The following is a 20,925-nucleotide window of genomic DNA, read 5'->3' on the forward strand; positions in this document are numbered from 1 at the left end:
GTTTTCAGACTTTCTCCTTAGGTCTGGAATCTTCTAAGAATGATTTTGGCCTCAGGAACTTGGGTGTTGGACTGACCTGAGACCCTGGCAGTGGCTGTGCCACGCAGGGATGCAAAGGCTGATGGGGTGGGAATAAGCCCAAGACTTCCCAGGGAGTAGATTGAGTAGCTGGGTTGTACTGGATGCAAAGGATCAGGGAGAGGCATGGTAAGCCTTGGAGCCCCAGAAAGAGGCTGTCAGCCCCAGAAAGAGGCTGGCAGGTGTGGCAGGACCAGGGAAGCAGAGAGAGGTGAGGGCGGTGCTGGTCCAGAGGCAGTACTCCTGGGGTCCAAGGAAGGCACCAAGCCAGTCGGGGTGAACAGGGTCAGGAATCAGCACTGGCTCCCCAGGTATCTGGGGCCCCAAGACTAGGAATGGCACAGGGCCCAAGCTAGGAGTAGAGAACAGAGGGGGAGATGGAAGGGTGAGCGCGGCTGGCAGAGTCAAGGCGTGGCGGGCTGCACAGTAGACTTACCCCAAGAGAGGCCTAAGGGCGGGAGAGCGTCCAGGAGAGTTAGGCAGTGGTGCAGGTCTGGGAAGCAGGGAGAGGTGAGGGCGGGGCCAGGTCCCGTGGAAGCAGTGCTCCTGGGGCCCAAGGAAGGCACCAAGCTGGCTTGGGCGAAAAGGATCAGGAAGCAGCACCAGTTCTCCAGGTGTCTGGGGACCCAAGACCAGGAATGGCCCAGGGCCCAAACCAGGAGCAGAGAACAGCGGCGGAGATGGAAGGGCGAATGAGGCCGGGGGAGTAAATGTGGAGGGCTCCGCGATGGACCCACCCCGAAAGCCCCAAGATTTCCCAGGGAGTGGATTGAGTAGCTGGGTTGTACTGTATGCAAAGGATCAGGGAGAGTAAAGGTAAGCCTCGGAGCCCCCAGTAAGAGGCTGTCAGCCCCAGAAAGAGGCTGTCGGGTGTTGCAGGACCAGGGAAGTAGAGGGAGGTGAGGGCGGGGCTGGGTCCAGAGGCAGTACTCCTGGGGCCCAAGGAAGGCACCAAGCTGGTCCAGGTGAAAATGGTCAGGAAGCAGCACTGGCTCCCCAGGTGTCTGGGGCCCCAAGACTAGGAATGGCACAGGGCCCAAGCTTGGAGTAGAGAACAGTGGGGGAGATGGAAGGGTGAGCGTGGCTGGCGGAGTCAAGGAGCGGAGGGCTGCACGGTAGACTTACTCCAAGAGAGGCCTGAGGGCGGGAGCGTGGTTGTACATTTGTAAGAATTATTCAACAAGTGTATTGTCTTAATAAATAGATAAAAAATAATTTAATAACGTCCATGCTCAGGCGGTGTAAAAATATCATCAATCTGAAAAGATTAGGAATACCCTAACCTGTTAAAAAGCATCTAGCGGAGGGCTGCACGGTAGACTTACTCCAAGAGAGGCCTGAGGGCGGGAGCGTGGTTGTACATTTGTAAGAATTATTCAACAAGTGTATTGTCTTAATAAATAGATAAAAAATAATTTAATAACGTCCATGCTCAGGCGGTGTAAAAATATCATCAATCTGAAAAGATTAGGAATACCCTAACCTGTTAAAAAGCATCTGCAAAAATGCCTAACGTGTTCTCTGCTACCCCCGCTCAACATACTGTGGTTTCTCCTGCAATGCCAGCTACATCCCTGGAACAGATGGTGAAGACTGGAATAAACAAATTTAATCTGATTTTATACCTGGTCATCAGGGCTGCTACTAGCTTCGGAAAAGCAGATATTTTTTGCCCTAAATGACCCCTTCATTGATTTCAACTATGTGGTTTGCTTAATGCTAGTATGATTCCACCCATGGCAGGATCAGTGGCATAATGAAGGTAGAGAACAGGAAGCATATGCTCAGCAGAAAGTCCATTTTCATCTTCCAGGAGTAAAAGTCTGACCACATCAAATGGTGTGAAGGTGGTAGTTGATCCATTGTGAGTCTACAGATAACCCTTCTGTCATGGAGAGGGCAGAGATTCAGTTGAAGCTGGGTGTGCCTCTCAGCACTTGGGAGACAGAGGCAGGAGGATCTTTGTGAGTTCAAGGCCAGCCTGGTCTACATAGTGAGTTCCAGGATAGCCGGGGTTACAGGGAGACCCTGTCTCAAAAAGACAAACAAACAAACAAACAAACAAAAAGCAGAGATTCACTTGAGGGGAGGACTCCAAAGGGAAATTTATGCTTCTGGTGATACTCCTATGTTTTTCCTGAGCATTAACCACAAGAAGTATGACAGCTTCCTCAAGATTTTCATCAATGCATCCAGCACCAACTTCTTAGCCTTACCTGAGCAAAATCATTTAGGACAATTTTGGCATCATGGAGAAACTCATGATCATAGATCATGAAATCACAGCCAACCATAAGACTGGGTGTGGAAACTGGAGTGGAACAACCATGGAATTGCCTAGAATATCATTCCTGCATCCACTGGCACTTCTAAGACTGTGTGCAGGGTCGTTCCTGAGCTTGTGGACAGATGACTGGTATAGCCTTCTGTTTGTCCACCCTCAATGTGTCAATCATGAATCTTTATCAAGAAGGTGGTAAAACTAGGCATGGTGGTTGAATGTCTTTAATCCCAACACTGGGGAGGTTGAGCTAGGAGGACCTCTATGAGATTAAAGCCAGCCTGGTTTACATACAGAGTTCCAGGCCAGCTGGGGCTACAGGGAGACTGTCTCAAAAAAAAAAAGCCTAAAAACCCAAACCAAAAACAAAAGTAGGCACTGAAGGCCCTGGGAAGGGCTTCCTGAGTTATAGCAAGGATCAGATTGTCTATGACTTTAACAGTGATACTTACTCTTCTACTTTCAGTGCTGCATATGATAATTGCTTTTAAGGACTAATTTGTTAAACTCATTTCCTGGCATGACCACGACTTTGGTTTAGAAACAGGGTGATGGGTTTTATGACCCACATGACCTCTAAGGAATAAGGGCCTTTGTCCCAGTAAGAGGAGAGGAGATAGAGGAGGAGTCTCTCAGCTTCTGGGTAATCCTTATCTCTACTCATGCAGCCAATACTCTGAGATTTTTCCTTCCTTATGGTTTCATTCCAAACTCCCTGAAGACAGGAAGGAGCTTAGAGACCCTAACTTGCCAGATGCCATCAATAAAGTCCACTGTTCCCAACCAAAACAACAATGAAAACAACACCAAAACAAATAGAAATTTACAGCAGTGTAATCCTTAATGATGAAGGCAAGGATGTTCTCCCCCTTATCTCTTATTCACCAAAATGAAGTCCTAGCTAGTGAATACATGAAGACAAAGAAATAACAGGTGTTGCATTGGGAAGACATTAGTGTCTCTGTTCACAGTAAGATGATAATCTACATGGAAAACCCCCGAAGAGTCTATTAAAAAGCTTTTAGATCTAATAAGTGAGTTCACCAAGGCTACAGATTACAATGTCAATATTCAAAAGTGAATTTTCTGCCTACATTTAAATTTCCAAGAAATGTTGAAATTTGCTCTATATACTATTTATAATAGGATCAAAAGGTATAAATCTATGTAGCAAAATATTTAGAGAATATTTATCCTCAAAACTATAAAAATGCTGAGAGACATAAAAAATGGAGAGAGATGAAAAATGTTCATAGATCCAAAGACTCAATATTATTAACACCTCCCTTCTCCTTAGTGTGATCTATAGATTCAACTCAATTTCACCCAAATCTACAGAAAACTCTATAAATACTTGTTTGTTTGTATGGACTAGTGACACATGCACACATTGCAAGGGATCTAGAATGTGTAAAACAGTTATGAAAAATCAGAAAAAAGTTAGAACAAACTCAGCAGAACCAGATTTCAAGACAGTATGAAGCTATTGTAACAAAAGGAAGATGGTATTAGTAAAAGGATAAGCAATTAGATCAGTGGAACATAATAGGAAGCTAAGAAGTACATTATGCAAATAACATCAACTAACTTTTTAAATAAAGGTATAGGCAACTTAGTGGAGAAAGGACAGGCTTAAACAAATGATGAATGACTGAATGCTCTGTAGAAAATAGAAAATAAAATTTGTATAAAGTTTTGATAAATTTAAAAAATTCATTATTTTTATTTTATGTGTATGAGTGTATTGCCTGCATGTATGTGAGTGCACCTGTGTTGTGCAAAGAGGGCTTTGGATTCCCCTGGAACTGGAGTTAAGAATGGTTTGTAGCCACCATGTGGGTGCTGGGAATCAAACCCGGGTCCTCTGCAAGAGCAGTCAGTGTTCTTAACCACTGAGCCATCTCTCCAGCCCTTGATAAATTTTTTACACAGATTAGCTTTAAATGAAATGTCTAAATGGAAAATATCAAAGTTCAAAACTTCTAGAAGGAAAGGTAGGAGAAATCTGTATAGCTTTGGAATTGGCTAGATGAGAAAGTAAAGTTATAGACTAGGTAAAATCATTTAATTTCCAAATTTTGTAAAGGATCTGTGTCCAGAACATACAAAGAACTCAAAATTAAAAGATTAGAAAGTGAAAAAAGTCAAGCAAATAAAGGCAAGAAATATGGACCCTTCACTGAAGAAGACATATGGTTGGGAAGTAAATATATGAAAAAAATACTCCCATCATTGTCATTAGGGAGATGGAAGTTAAAACTACAAAGCGCTGCCTCTACAAATCTATTAGAATATCCAATAAAAACTGATAGTACTAAGTGCTATTGAGGAAGTTAGGAGGACCCAAGGTGGACTGAAGATATGAAAAATGATCTACTATATTGGGACGAATGACACAACTAGATTAAAGGCTTGGAGAGAGGGGCTGGAGAGATGGCTCAGTGGTTAAGAACACTGGTTATTCTTGCAGAAGACCTGGGTTTGAATCCCAGCACCCACATGGCAGCTAACAACTGTCCGTAACTCCAGTTCCAGGGGATCCAACAGCCTCTTCTGACCTCCGTGGGCATTGCAAGACACGGGTGCACTTACCTACATGCAGGCAATACACTCATACACATAAAATAAAAATAAAAAATAAAATTTTTAAAAAGCTTGGAGAAGAAAACAGGTGACCTAAGTAACTTTACTTTGACTGACTTCTGTAAGACTAAAGAAAAATGAGCTATAAAAATACTGTTTTGTAGCTGAAGTGCCACATGTTTAAGTCATAGGACATGGAGAAACCAAGCTGATACCAACCTGTAAACTTCATCCCTACTGGCTAACCTTCATAGTGTTCTTGAAGGTGCTATGCCTCTGAGAGGCTACCCAGTCATACCTAGCATGTGTGAGGCCTTGCACTGCAAAATAAACAGATGAGCAAGCAAGCAAGGAAGCAAGGAAGCAAGGAAGCAAGCAAGCAAGCAAGCAAGCATGCAAGCAAGCAAGCAAGCAAGCAGACCATAGGGATATGCAGACAGCTTTAAATGTTTCTGAGCTATCAGTATGTTAACAAACCTGAAACAAACATAGCAAAATATTATGAAAGGATGGTTGTAACTGATTGTGGGGGTACATAGGTGTAGCTGAGTATTCTTCGGACATTTCTCTGTTGAAATATTACCTAATAAAAACCATTTGCAAAGGAAAGATTCTTTTCTAAAGATGGTATGTTGAATGAGTGTGAAATCCTTTGATCACTGTCTTGAATTGTGTTAGTCATTGAGATTTGAGATAGATAGTAATACTTGGAATTATAAAGATGAGGACAATACTGAGAAACATTTTGAAGTCATGGTATGTAAATCTTGGGACCTGAAGAGAATGGGAAAGAAGACAGAATGAGAGATAATTAGAGGTCAGAGAACAGAACATGAAATTCAACTACAAGGCAACTGGAGTGAGCAAGTTAAATATTAAATACTTCAGCAGGGGGCTGAAGACGTTCCACACAGAAGCGCTTCTCAAGTTCTGTGGCCCTCTCAGAGTCTGAGTCTTCAGGATTTTCCTTCTGCTTCTGTCAGAGTAGCTACATTGAAGCCAGGAAGGGAGTGACTCCAGACTCATTCTTTATCAGTTTGTGTGAGTTCTGTCAACGCACTCTCAAACCTGCACCAGGGTCATCTGGATCCAGTACTGCAATAACAGCATAAACGTTATTCCAAAGTGGTAACATGTGATCTTGCACACTTTGCAGAGAGAACAGAAGTTGAACTATATAACAATGTCATTGTGGTCCCAAAACTATGAGGTGATTTATGTTTTCATTTTTTTAATTGCATGGGCTCTTGTTAAGATGCTTAAGATTGTCTTGGAACTCCCGAGTTTAGGCATTCCTCTCACCCCTGAGTTTGCACAGCCCCCTGTGTAATTGAAACAGTGCTTGGTGTATTTTTTAAAAAGTATTTTATCCATTATTTTTATTTTATGTGTATCAGCGTACTGCCTACGTGTACATAAATGTACCTGTGTTGTGCAATGCTCGTGGGAATCAGAAGAGGGTATCGGGTCCCCTGGAGCTGGAATTATAGGTGGTTGATAGCCACCATGTTTTCCTAACTGCTGACCCATCTCTCTAGCCCCCCCATAAATTCTTTCTCTTTCTCTTCTTCATTTCTTTCCCTCCCTCCCTCCCTCCCTCCCTACCTACCTCTTTTCCTTCCTTCCTTCCTGTGTAAGAAAAGGGTAGCTCATAAAGCTTGCTTTGTAGCTCAGCATGATCTTGAACTCTAGATCCTCTGACTCAGCTTCTGAGGACTAGAATTATAGGCATGTACTACTATATATTTATTTTTAAATTTTATTTTTGAGAATTTCGTATATGGGTATTGTATTTGTATTATTTCCATCTCTCCAAGTTCCTGTCCAACACATCCCAATGCCCTCCACTCCCTCTCAACTTCTTTGATTATTATATAATGCACAGTCTGTTTAGTGATGCTCATGTGTTCAAGAATTTCATATGAGTACTGTATTTAGATCATTTCCATCTTTCTCCCCCTCCAACTCCTCCCATGTCCCCCCCCACTTCCTCTCAAATTCATGACCTTTTCTTCTTTAATTATCATAGTTATATGTATATATAACCTACTGAGTCCCTTTAGTGTTGCTCATATGTACATGTGTTTAGGGCTGACCACTAGGGATTAGATAATCTATCAGGGGCCCCATCTCTGGAGAGACTGATTCACTCTCTCTCAGCAGCCATTGGCTGCCTATAGCTCTTCATCTATTGGTGAAGTGTTTTGAATCCTTCCCCACCGCAATCCACATTGGCATGTTGATTAGTGTAGTCATTATGCAGGTCTTGTTTAGGTAACCATATTGTTGAGATTTTATGACATCCCTGTCATGTCTAGAAGACACCATCTTGCAGTTGATGTCATGGTCTTCTGGCTCTTAAAATTTTTCTGCTCCCTCTTCTGCAATGTTTCTTGAGTCTTAAGTATAAAAGTTGTACTGAGATTACCAGCTGGGGCTGGATTTGCCATGGTTATTTATTCTCTTCAGTTTCACCAGTTGTGGCTCTTTAGAAGCCCTTATCTCTGCTGACCTTCTTTGAACATGGGTGACAGCTATACTTATCTGTTGGTGTAAAGATAAGTACTTAGAATACAATTAGAAACTATATTGATTTAGGAAAATGGCAGCATTAAGTTTCCTCAGGTCTATGACCTTTCTAGCTGCAAATAGTTGCCTAGGATTACAGTACTATGCATGAATTTCCTCCTATTTAGCAGATCTTAAGTCCAGTTAGATAGCTGCTGATTACCCCCAAGACATAAGTGTCATTATCAAACCTTTGATGATATCTTGCTGGACTGCTCATTGTTGTAGTTTGTGGACTTCACAGCTGGGTAGTACTATTGATTGCTTTTCTTCCTTGTAGCTTGTATATTATCTTCCAATACTACAAAAGCTAGTCCTTAAGTAGCAGGCTTCCAGGTCAGTTCCAGTCTGATTCCTCAAATCCTATGTCTGAAGTGTGTGACAACTTCAGCAATAGGGTCTTACCTTCAAGTTCTGGGAGGCAGTCAAGGGCAATGACAATAGGCTATATGTTTTGGGGAGTCTCTTTGGACCAGCTGACTAACAACTCTAAGGGATGTTTCCCTGGTCTGATACTGAGGTTTTTGTTAGGTAGTCTATGGCTCTGGAGGGAGCATTGCCATCAGATGTGGTGGTATAACTCCATATATATATATATATATATATATATATATATATATATATATATATGGTGGTTTGAATGACAATGCCCCCCATAAGCTCCATATATTTGTATATATGTGTGTGTGTGTGTATATATATATATATGTATATTTAAGGAAACTTGTAAAATAATGTTTCTCTATCTTTAGTGTTTCTCTCCATCTTCCTTCTCCCTCTGTATTACCCCCCTCACCCTTCCCCAGTTGAGACTCCCTATTTCCCCCTTTTCCCCCTTCATAGCACTTATGCCTACAAGCCCCCTCTCCAGAGCTGCTTCTTCCTCCTTCCCCATGGTCCCTTTCTACTTTCTTGTCTTCTATGGTTACTCCAGGTTATATACTCAAACCTAAAGATTCAGAACTAGGATCTGTAAATAAGAGAAAACACTTAGCTTTTGTCTTTTTGGGTCTGGGTTACCTCACTCAGTATAATATTTTCCAGTTTCATCTCTTTACCTAAAAATTTCATTATTTCACTTTTCTTTACAACTGAGTAGAATTTCATCATGTATATGTACCACATTTTATTAACCATTCAGAAGTCCTAGATGAAGGACATAGGGACTGGTTCCATTTCCTAGCTATTGTGCCTAGAGTGGCAGTGAACATGGCCGAGCAAGCACTTCTAGGAGGATATGGAGTCCTTTGGGTACATGCCAAGCAGGGGTATAGGTGCGTCTATGGTAGATCTATTTTTAGCTTTTTGAGAATTCTCCACACTGATTTCCATAGTGACTGCATCAGTTTGCAAGCCCACCAACAGTGAATGAGTGTCCCCTTCCCCACATCCTTGCCAGCATCTGTCAGTTGTTTTCTTTTAAAAAAATTTTATTGCCTGCATGTGTGTAAGTGCACCTGTGTCATGTAATGCCAGTGTCGATCAGAAGAGGGTGTTCAATTCCCCTAGAACTGGAGTTATGGATGGTTGTTAGCCTCCTTGTGGGTGCTGGAAATTGAACCCTAGTCCTCTGTAAGAGCAGACAGTGCTCTTAACCACTGAGCCGTCTTTCCAGCCCCCGTCAGTTGTTTTCTTGATCTTAGCCATTCTGACTGAGGTAAGATGAAGTATTTTTTAAATCTGCATTTCCCTAATTACTAAAGATGTTGAATACTTTTAAAGATATTTCTTAGCCATTTTTATTTAATTTATGGTTATTATTATTACTATATATATTTTGGTCTTTTTTGAGACAGGGTCTCCTGTAGCCCCAGCTGGCCTGGAATGCTCTATGTAGACTAGGCTGGTCTTGAACTCACAGAGATCTCCCTGCTTCTTTCTGCCTCCTGAATGCTGGAATTAAAGGCATGCTCCACCACGCCTGATGCTTTTATTTATTATTTATTTTTTTATGTGTATGAGTGTATTTCATGCATGTATGCAAGTGTACTTGTGTCATGCGGTGCCTGTGGAGGTCAGAAGAGAGCATTGGATCCCCTGGAACTAGAGTTAAGGACTGTTGTCAGCTGCCATGTGGGTGCTAGAAATCAAACTGCAAAAGCAGCCAGTGCTCTTAACCGCTGAACCCTCTCTCCGGACTGCTGGTTTTCTTCCTTATTTGAGAATTCTCTCTTTCAATCTGTAGCCCAATTTTTTAAAATTATGTCATTTGTTTTCTTTATTCCTTGTTTCATTGATATTCTGGGTATTAACCTTCCATCAAATGTGTAGCTGGTGAAGATTCTGTCCCACTCCTCAAGTTTCCTCTTTACTAGACTGTTTTCTTTGCTGTACAGAAAGATTTTTAGTTTTATGAGGTTCTACTTGTCATTTGTTGACCTTAATTCCTGAGTGAATGGAGTCCTAGTCAGAAAGTCCTTTCCTGCGCCTGTATCTTGTAGGGTGCTACCTATGTTTTATTCTAGCAGTTTCAGAGTTTCAAGTTTTACTCTGAGGTCTTTGATCCATTGGAGTTGATTTTTGTGCAGGGTGATAGGTATAGTTCTAACTTCATTCATCTACATGTGGAGATCCAGTTTTCCCAGTACCATTTGTTGAAGATGCTCTCTTTCCTCCAGTGTATGCTTTTGGCATCTTTGTGACTATCAAATGGCTATAATTACGTGTGCTTACGTTTGGGTCTTCTGTCTTCTATTAATTTACATGTCTGTTTTTCTGCCAGTGTTGCGATGTTTTTATTACTTTCCTACCGCAATGTAACTTAAAAGCTGTTATAGTAACCCCTCCAGCGCTGTTTGTTTTGCTCAGGACTGCTATTTCCATTTCTTTGTTGAGCGTCTCATTTGCGTCTTCCATTATCTTCTATTCATTCAGGATGTTGTTCTGTGTTCTCTTGGAGGTCCTCAATCTTAATGGAAAGCCATTCTTTGGAACTCTTCATTAATCATTTTGTTGATATTGATATATTTGTGGGGCATTTAAGCAAGAGTAATGGCGTTTTGAAGGTGTCTGTTGCTTATTTTCCATATTTCTTGTGTTTCTATTTTGAGAATTGCATATCTGTTAAGACTGATATCTCTTTCACTTTTACATGTACGTTTTCTTATTTCATGACTTTCTTTTGATTTTCCCTTTCATTATGGTATAGTATTGAGTTTAATTATTTTTTGTATGTGTTGGGGGGGTCTCATGTAGCCCAGGTTGGCCTTGAAGTTGGTATATAGATGAAGCTGGCCTTGAATTCCTCATTCTCCTGACTCCAAATCCAGAGTGCTAGAATTACAGGTGTGTGATTCCACACCAAGTTATTATTGAGCTTAGTTATAATTGGATCAAGTATTGTAGGTTTCCTGTGGCTTTTTAGGCATATTTGGGGAGCAGTTCTGATTGTGTGCTTAGTTTTGGAACCTGACTTAATTTACTTCTTCTGTAGGGCTCATGTGAGTGGGGTCTGTATGTTTAATTAGTTATATTGTAGACAGAAAAGTATATGACCTGAATTGAATACTCTGTGGTTACTTCTTTAGTCTTGTTAATAGTGTGTAATTTGAAAGGCAATGGTAATGACCTGTGCTAATGTCATTTTGTGTATGGCATGACTGCACCAATTGTGTTATCTTTTATCTATTACTGCTATAGAGGTTAATATTCATTAATCTCAAGCTCCCCCGGCTCAAGTCTGTGCCTTCTTGGGGCAGAAATGTCAGCTGTAGGCTTTTGTCTCTCATTTCCTTATGTTCAATTATCCACCTACATTGGGACCAAGTTGTGAATGGTATAAGGTTCAAATTCACCTGAAACGTGGGTGTATCTCAGTATCATTGTACCCACCCTTCAACATGCTGAGCTTGGTCCCTGGTAAAAAGCAAAGTTCTACAAATAGTAAACAACAAAACAAACAACGCCCCCCCCCACAACACCTGTTAAAATGACATCTCCAACACCAATGACCATAGAAAAGAAACTGGAAAGGATTAAAATAGTTTAAAAATATTTACATTAATGAAAACAGAATACATATAAAAAAGAATGAAAATGAGAAAGCACAGGAGAAAAGATTCAAGTTAGTTAATTAGTAGATATTACTGGATAAAGATAGGCTAAAGGAGGGAAACAAAATAAAGTAAATCTAAGACAATCAAATGCAGAAAAGAATGTCAAAAGAAGTCAGAAGTTTGGCCTTTCCAAGGAAATGGGGGGGGCAGTATCTTCTCATTTCCTTCTCAGATGTTTGTTTTTTTTTTTTTATTTTGAAGTTCATCAGGTATGGAAGTGATGTGGGGCACAGTGTATCTTGTCTCTTCTCAGAGCTGAACTATTAGCTATAACCATGTTCTATGGACCTTCTTTCCTTCAAGGGAAGCTAGAAAGTTACATGCTGCAGCTTTTGGTCTCTGTAATAGAGGAAGAAGGCACAGGAGGAGTGATTGTGTCTGCCGCATACTTTTTATAAGATTTTTGTAAGGACTCAATGTGGTAATCTAAAATGTTTTATTTTGTATAATTTAAATAAGTACACTATTCCTCTTATCTTATATTGGATCATCTTAATACTGGAGTGTACCTTTGATTTAATGCACTGTTTGCATATTTCTCATAAAATCTGTAAGATTAGTTTATGTTAAATTATCTGACTTTATTGTCTATATAGGCATAAATAATGCATTATTTCCAGCGTGCTCTTGTTGTCATCCAAGAACTAGAGTAGACTATTTCTATATCTGTCTAATTATTGTGTTTCATACATCTTAACTCACATTGCCTTGTGTTTCTGTTTATATATGGGATATTCTTTTGGGCATCTAATAAAAGCTTGTCTAAATAATATTATACTCTTCATGCAATGGCCTCTATTTTCTTATAGCTGTTTCTGAGAATTGCTTAAAGAACCAACTCTTTTCTATTGGTGCCATTAACATGGTCAATGTTTTTTCCATTCTTAAACTATTTGTGTTAGCAGTGTTAGAGATTATCTTTTAAGTTATTTCCTCTAAAATCTTTTAGTTAGCTTTGCAAAACCTGAAAATTTCTAGAGTTGACAGATTGCTGTTGATAGCATCATTTTCTCTTATTAGAACCAGCTGAATTATGTTGGCTTCCAGGTACTGTGGCACATAGAATGTTTCCTATTTATTGAGAAGCATTCTATATGAATGTTTCTTTTTGAGGAAGACATTTCTGGAGAGTATGTTTACTTTGTGTACAAAATTGTGGTGTTTCTAAGCCACATTACAGTGATGCATTTATAAGCCAAGAGTAGACTGAACTGCCAAGCACCTGTTTCTTCAGTTGTCTCTCAGAACTGCCCTCTTGAGCCAGGGCTTCCCTTATTCTTTTATTGAAATGGTATTTCCAGCATGAAATGGGGAAGTAAAAGTCATGACCCAGCCTATCTCATCAGAGAGTCTTGCCCTTGACACCTAGGCCTAGAATATCACACACTCAATTTCTTTCATGTTTGCAATGAGAAAGGCACACTGCTTTCAGTGCTTTGATATGTAAAGCATGCATATCCACATTCATATACTATCTTATACTATCTTGGGTGGAGGTCAAGGTGGGGTCCTGAGGGAGTAGGGTCATATGCCCAGGTCACAAGAGGCTTGTCACTCAGTGAGCTTGTTTATATTATTAATAGTAACTTTTTGGTTCCAAGGTTAGGTAAAAGATTGGGCCAGATTGTGTCCATTTTGTAAAAGTCATCCATATACAAAAATCACATTGAAGTGTAAAAACAACCTGCCATTGATGATAAAATAACAGGAAAAGGTAGTTCTGCTCAGCCACTCTGTATCTCATCTTACTTCAGATACTCACAAAATCTTTCTGGATTGAAAAAATGATTCTTTGTCAGATTGAAACTATTTCCCCAATGTATTAGTTTGCTTTCTGTTTCTGTGATAAGCGCCATGACCAAAAGCAATTTAAGGGATGCAAAGGTTTATTTCATCTCTACCTCCCAGGTAACCGTCCATAGCTTGGAGAAGTCAGGTCAGGAACTCAAATGGAAGCAGAAGCAGGAACCATGGAGGAAAATTGCTTATGGGAGTGTTCTCCCTGGCTTGCTCAGCTACGTTTCTTATACAGCTCAGGCCCTTATACCCAGGGATGATACACCCACAGTGGGCTGGGTACTCCTACATCAATTAGCAATTTAAAAAAATGCCCCACAGACAGACCCACAAGCCAATCTGAAGAAATTTCTCAATTGAGATTCCCTCTTCCCAGGTATGTCTGTGTTTGTGTCAAGTTGAAAGTTGACAAAAGCTAACAGAACACTCAGTAATATGAGAAAAATGGCAGGAGAAACTCTGATCAGGTAACACATGGAATGGAAGCCCTGACTTAGGCTGAGTGATGTGGCAGGAGTGTGAATTTGAAACTAGGCCAAATATCTAGAATATATACATGCAGTTTTAAGGCATAAGGTAGAGGAAATGATCTTCATAGTCCCTAGTATTCAAATTTGTATTATTATTGTATCTAGAGAATAGCAAAAGGTGTTAAGAAAAGGCCCCAAGAAGTAAATAAGTTTTGGAGGTAATCTAGGAAGAAGCATGTATGACTGAAACCTTTAGTGAGGAGAGAGAGAGAGAGAGAGAGAGAGAGAGAGAGAGAAAGATTCAGAGAAATTGTGCAAGAATTTGGAAATGAGAGAAATTTATAGGATTCATCATGAAGTTAGAATTAAAGGTTGCTCTGAATTAGAACTTTCCCATCTTTTTAGCTTGTTAAAAATGCTAACAGCATACAAATTCTGTCATGTTGGGCAAAATAAGACTGTGAATATGTTTTTCTTTTTCAGTTTCTATTGTTTTTATTGTTTGCCTTATTTGTTTTTGTAGACATTGTGCGGAGTGATGTTGCCTTGGATAAACAGAAAGGCTGTAAGATTGCCCAGCACCCTGATATCATGCTGGAGCTCCAGAGAGAGAAGGCAGCTCAGATGCATCTGGTTCTTCTAAAGGAGCAGTTCTCCAATACTTACAGTAATCTCATACTAACAGGTAAGGCTACTGGGGTCTGCTAGGCTGTTAGAGTATTATTATATATTTATGTTCTTTATCAGTTGATGCTTAGGAGACACTGGTATGGCATCAGATGAGTGCTCACCTGCATGTCTCTACCCACTTTATCACCTTTTTAATTGTAATGATTCTTCTCATTCTATAACAAATAATTTCTTGTAGTTTGCAGATGTTTTTGGTTTAATGTCATGGGTGATTCTGCATGTATTTTCTCAAAAGAACCAATGAAAACCCAATGTAGTCTGCAAAAATACAACTTTCTAGATGTGTGCCAGTATATTTGAGAGGATTACTAAATTTGGAATCTTTTAAGAAGCAGCTATTCTCTCCTTTGTATGTCCTTTCTATGAACTCAGTAAATATAAAGATGAAATGTAAAAAAGATAATGCTCTTCAGACAGAGCCGAGAATATTCTATTCCTGATGTTGTTTGAAAATATCTAGGGAATGTGATTTTTTTTTTAGAGTAAGAGGCTATGAGGCTGACCTGTACTCTCTTCCATCCTTGATTGTAGAAAGAATCTGATTGTGTGTCAGAGCTGCAAGGAAAAACAAATTTTTTCAGGGCTGCCTATAAACTTTTCTAGCGAAGAACATGCCAGTTGCTTGTCTTTCTTAGGTTTTGGAAATGAGTCTAACAATAGACTCTAACGTGAGAATCATTAAGATTTAATATGAACTAAGAAGAGCAGTCCAAGTTGCTTTCATTTTCTTGAGTGCATACAAGGCAGATTTGCATATTGATGTGCATGAATTTTTAACAAGTCAAAAGGGTATTTTCTTTTGTTTATGAATGGTTAAAAAATAAAAAGATGGAGTATCTGACAGTCTATGAACATTTCATACTTATTTTTGTGAACTCTAAGTTAGGAAAATTTTAACTTTTTTTACAGGCTTCCTGGCATTTCACCAGGAATTGCTGAGTGGCAACCAAATTGTTTTGCTTTTGAAAAAGCACAAGACTCTTCCAACTTTTCATCTTGTACCTGGTGGAAAACCCAACAGCATGAGATGAAAGCCAGATTTAAATGTGGCTTTGGTGAGCAGAGAAGAGGATTATGGATTTCATAAGTATAGGCCCTGTTTTTTGCTCTTTGATAGGTCATTAAGGAGGGAAAACTTAAAAATGATTCGTGGCCTGTGCATGTATTTCCCTAAATTGGTTAGTAAAACTGAGTTTAAGTTTAGATTTTTGAGAAGAACATAGATTTTTCTCTAGGTTTCTTCAGCCTACCTCAAAATGTAGACACACACACACACACACACACACACACACACACACACACACACTAATTTTTCCAATTAGTGATTTGAAATCAAATAATTTTTATTTCACCCTTATTCTAATATTTTCAGAATTGTATTAGAGGGGTCATACCCTGTGTTCTTTAATATGGCATACAAAGGGCTTAGGGTAATTCTAGTCCTAAACTGTGGATCCAGAGTACAACTTGAAGGCATATTATCTTTGAAAACACAAGTGTTCTATTGAGTTCAATGGAATCTTTCCTAATTCTCAGTAACATAATCCCTTTGGATGTTTATTCACAGTTCAAACTGTTGGAATCAACATTGTCAACTTTTACCCTGACAACTTGCTTACTTTCCACTAAACAAACTTACCCTAGAGAAGAGCCTCTTTCCTGCTTTCACTTCTCCCGAGCTACTTCAAAGAGTCCTTAGGCACTTTCCACATTTTTCACCCATATGCCTTTGTACAGAGGTGGTACCTTGTAGCAGACAGCATTTGGTGTGCCCTGGTTTGTTTACATGAAAGTTCAAAAGGTTTTGGTTCCAGGTGTTGGGAAAAGATGGAGTCATTTCAGTTTAGCACCAATGGTTAAAACTATTTTAATGTCCTTTAACTAAGTCTTTGATTTTACACAGTGTGGTTTTCTAATTGTTATGAAGTTTAATCCTTGATTTCTTGTATAAATCTTGAGAACATGGTCTCCAGACAGCTAAACATAATATTTAAACATAACTAAACTAAGTTTTGTAAATATTTCCCTTTTCAGTGATGAATGTATATTGGTAAGGAGGGTGAAGTTGAAGGGGCAGAGACCTCTCAAATGAAGTGACTTTCTTTACCAATGCATTCAGAACACCTACTCCAGTATTTCTACTTGATGATAGTCTACTTATTTTTTATAGCTCTGGCATAAGATATGAAATATTTGCAATGAAAATACTTAATGTGGGAATATAATGAGAAAACTGGACTACTAAAATATCAGAAAAAATGGACTTTAAAAAAGTTTTCCCACCCTCTCCAATTACTTACAGACTTTCATGTGTGTGGATAGGAATGCATAGTAATTGCCTCCTCATAAGTTAGTGGTATATATTCTTAAATATGGAATGACCCCAAGAACCCAGTAAGCTTAATAAAAATAATGTTTGAAACGTGAAATTGTCAAAAGTATATGTTCCATGTCACACTCAGGTCCTTATCTTTAGATTTTCCACCTGTAGCTGATAGGCATGTTACCCTTGGTGGAGGTGAGAAGCAGCACTGCAGAGCATGTATTTCAGCTAGTGATGCCTTTGAAACAGCTACCATTCAGATGAGAGAGGATGATATGCTATTTTTTAAGGTCTTCTAAATCGCTTACTAATAGGAAACAACTTTGCAGCTCTACTGATACCTCAGTTAATGGAAACTGATATAGAGAAATAAACTTGAATGCATTGCATTTCCCCATTACATCATATTTTTAATATTTTTCAATGGGTATTTATTTATTTATTTATTTATTGTGTAGGTCAGAGGACAACCTGTGGGAGTTGGTTTCTTCTTCCACTAAGTGGTCCCAGGGAATGAACTGAGGTCATTAGACATGGTAGCAAGCACCTTTGCCCACTAAACCATCTTGCCAACCCTTTTCCAATGCTTTTGAGCTTGTCTTAATGCTCTTACGTGAATGATTTGCATAGCATTGTAAATAATGTTAGCTTTACTCAGCCTTGAGGAGCTTTGAAGCAAGCACACAAGGTTACTGGAAGGTGATAGAGTAGTTCCAGTAGAGCATCAGCTATGGAACTACTTTAAATGGTGACAAGTTCTGTTTTGCACTTTTCACACCAACTCACTGATACGGATATGTATGATTCTACAGAAGTTTCTCCAGCATGAGTGTTGTTACTGTGCATATCAGGGAAGGAATATTGTAGTGCTGTATAAACTTGTTGAAAATGTTCTACGATTTCTAGAATATGAGTTAATCTGAAGATGATTTTTCTTCTTAAAGATTATTTTTATTTTATGTGTGAGTGTTTTGCTGCATGTTATGTATATGCACCATATGTGTGCCTAGTGCCCGTGCAGGCCAGAAGGGAGCGTCAGAATCCCTGGAACTGGAGTTACAGATGGTTGTTAGCTGCCACGTGGCTGATGGAACTGAACATGGGTCCTCTGCAAGAGCAGCAAGTGCTCTTACCTGCTCAGCCGTCTCTCCAGCCCCTGAAGACCATTTTTAAGGGATAATATTGACATGTCCCAACAAACTTTGCAAGTTTCAGTTTCCCACACTCTCTTCCTCCTTTAAAGGTATAGGTTGAACATTTGTGATGAATCTTTGTACTATAATCAAATGAGAAACATGAAAGTTAAATCAACCTTCAGGGGAATTAATTTTTCCAGAATTTAATTTAGAACATTGATTCTTGGAGGGCAAGTAGTATATTTGTGTAGCATTGTGGATAATATGTAGAAAATAGTGAGTGATGCTGAAATGAGGTCAAATAAAAAATGTTGTGCTGTGAAATCCATTAATTCCCTGCTATTGACAGCTTGAAACCATGTAGCCACTGTAAATGAGTGGCATTACTATGGACACTGTTCAGTATTTCTTTATGAGGACTTTTTGTCATGAATTGGCTGCCATTTGGCTTTGTAACTCATCCTTTAGTTCTTAAGCTCTGAATTAGAGTGAGATTTGTGTGATTGGGTTCCTTGTGTTATGTGACGAATGCAGCCAAACATTGTAATTCCTTGTTATGGTCTACACTGTGGACGTCAACTGAGTGAAAGAGTTCAAATTAGTGCAACAAGGCTATTTCAGGGCAAACACACCAAAATGCCCGCAGGACTGTTTTTAGGTAAATATAAAGCCACTGCATTCAATTAAGCACAAAAATAATTTTTGATTTGAATGTTTGTTGTAGCCCCTCTTTATCATCTCAATTTAAAGAGATCATTTTTTCACTGTTACTGTTATTTAATAATTATCTGCATCATTAACTTGGCAGTTTGTGTAAGCTTAAAATAATTTCTGATAATATTTATTGCTTGCAATCATATTTTAAAATTAATTTTGCTAATGGCTTGAAAAAAAAGTCTTTTGTATTTTCTAAATGACCCCAGTAGCTTCTCCGTAGGGTGGTATTGTTTTTGAGATCCTAGGAGATACGTCTGCCTTCCAATTTTACTCATTCTTATTTCTTAAATTTTTCTACTTGATGTGAATCTACTATAACTTACATGCACAAACTCTATCATTAAATACTCCATTTTTTTCTACTCTCTTCCATAAGCTTGAAACAGTCTCATCTCTCCATTAGCTAAGTCTTCTTGTCTATCAGTGTGAATGTAGGTGTTGTGGTTAGGTGTACAGCACAACAGAAGCAGGTTCTGATATCAGTTCCTCTCCCTTCCATGATATTCACTACCAATTTTATCAAAGATATGTTTAAGTATTACCAAGGAAGTTATTAGTTAGCAGAATTGTGTGATATTTGTTTGCATGCTTGTTAATGAAGAGGGATATGAACTGTGTCACTTTAGATTATATATCTGCAGCGCTGAAGATGGTCTCACTCCAATGTATGTATATTTGAATATATGAACTTTTCAATATAAAACATTTGCAGGTTAGTCCCACTGTACTGAAGTTCTCCAGAGAGACGGAAACCAATAGGAGATACATATATGTATAAATGTTTATGTATATACATATATGTCTACATTTTTTGTTTATGTATGTCATATACACTATTCACATGCATGGGAGATAATTTATTAAGAGAATTGGCTTATGTGATTATAGAGGCAAAAGGATCCCATGACAGGCTGTCTGCAAGCTCAAAGCCCAAATTTGGACCTGGCACTCATGTTCACCTCACCCCAACACAGAGAGATGGGGGCGGGGGGAGAGAGGAAGAGAGAGAGAGAGAGAGAGAGAGAGAGAGAGAGAGAGAGAGAGAGAGAGAGGAGAAAGTTATTTTTGCAGTGAAAATTTCTTGAAGTGAGATGCATGGGTCAAAAAGGGTCATTGTTGGGGCTGTAGAGATGGCTCAGCAGTTAAGAACACTGGCTGTTCTTGCAGAAGACCCAGGTTTGAATCCCAGCACCCACATGGCAGCTAACAACTGTCCATAACTCCAGTTTCAGGGGACCTGACAGCTTCTTCTGTCCTCTTCGGGCATTGCACGACACTGGTGAACTTACCAACATGCAGACAATATGCACATACACATGAAATAAAAATAAATAAAATATTAAACAAAAGAGTCATTGTCAGACAAAAAGCCAGCATAGAATTGGGGAAATGGACAGCAGGCTCCAACCTTAGCCAAAGAATTATTGTCAGCTGATTACTGCTGGGTGAGGGAGAATTGACCTTTAGGGGAGTGATTCTAGATAGGCTGACTAGACTCCAGTGGATGAACTTGCACTAAGGGACATCTGGCTACAAAATCTTGACTCGATAGGCTTTAACATATATGACAGAATGCATGAAATCCAGTGGGGAGGTTATGGGGGGGTGCAGATGGGAGAGGGGTTATAAAGATGATTAAGATGTTTCGCATGTAATGTGCAAAAGTTCAATAAAAATGTACATTACAAAAAGTCAGGGCTGGAGAGATGGTTCAGCAGTTAAGAACACTGGTTGTTCTTGCAGAAGACCCGGTTTCATATCCCAGCACCCACATGGCAGCTAACAGCTGTCTGTAACTCCAGTCCCAGGGGATCCGACAGCCTCTTCTGACCTCCGTGGGCATTGCACAACACAGGTGCACTTACCTACATGCAGGCAATACATACATACACATAAAATTAAAAAATTAATTAATTTTAAAAAGTCATTGTCTTTAGTTGTGTGCGCACTGGTGAACCTATCAGACACCAATGGACATTTCCAACCCTGTGATCACACAGATGGCCTTGGCTAATTAATCTCAGTGGCTCACAAAACAAGATAAAAATACATGTATGTGGGAAAAGGGTTTGTAGGGAAGAGATAGGGTTAATGGGAATGGGAGGTAGGTAAAAGGGGGTAGGGGTGAGAGTACTCAGAATGTATTATATACATGTGTGAAATTGCCAAGAAGCAAATTTAATGATTAAAAATATTTATTTAAATATTTATGAGTAAGAAATATTGA

The 20,925-nt window shown here is 39.3% G+C and overlaps 1 protein-coding gene across 2 annotated transcripts in view; it reads left to right on the top strand.

Moving 5' to 3' along the window:
- The window catches only part of Hpse2 (heparanase 2 (inactive)), a 785,472-nt gene that overhangs the window by 91,156 nt on the left and 673,391 nt on the right, over positions 1–20,925 (top strand). For both annotated transcript variants that reach the window (XM_008831949.2, XM_008831950.2), the window contains exon 3: positions 14,356–14,517. In XM_008831949.2, coding sequence (XP_008830171.1) covers positions 14,356–14,517 — 162 coding nt within the window. The remainder of the gene's footprint in view (positions 1–14,355; positions 14,518–20,925) is intronic.

The sequence above is a fragment of the Nannospalax galili genome, unplaced genomic scaffold (genome assembly GCF_000622305.1).
Source record: "Nannospalax galili isolate Female #2095 unplaced genomic scaffold, S.galili_v1.0 scaffold875, whole genome shotgun sequence".
NCBI classification, from domain to species: Eukaryota; Metazoa; Chordata; class Mammalia; order Rodentia; family Spalacidae; genus Nannospalax; species Nannospalax galili.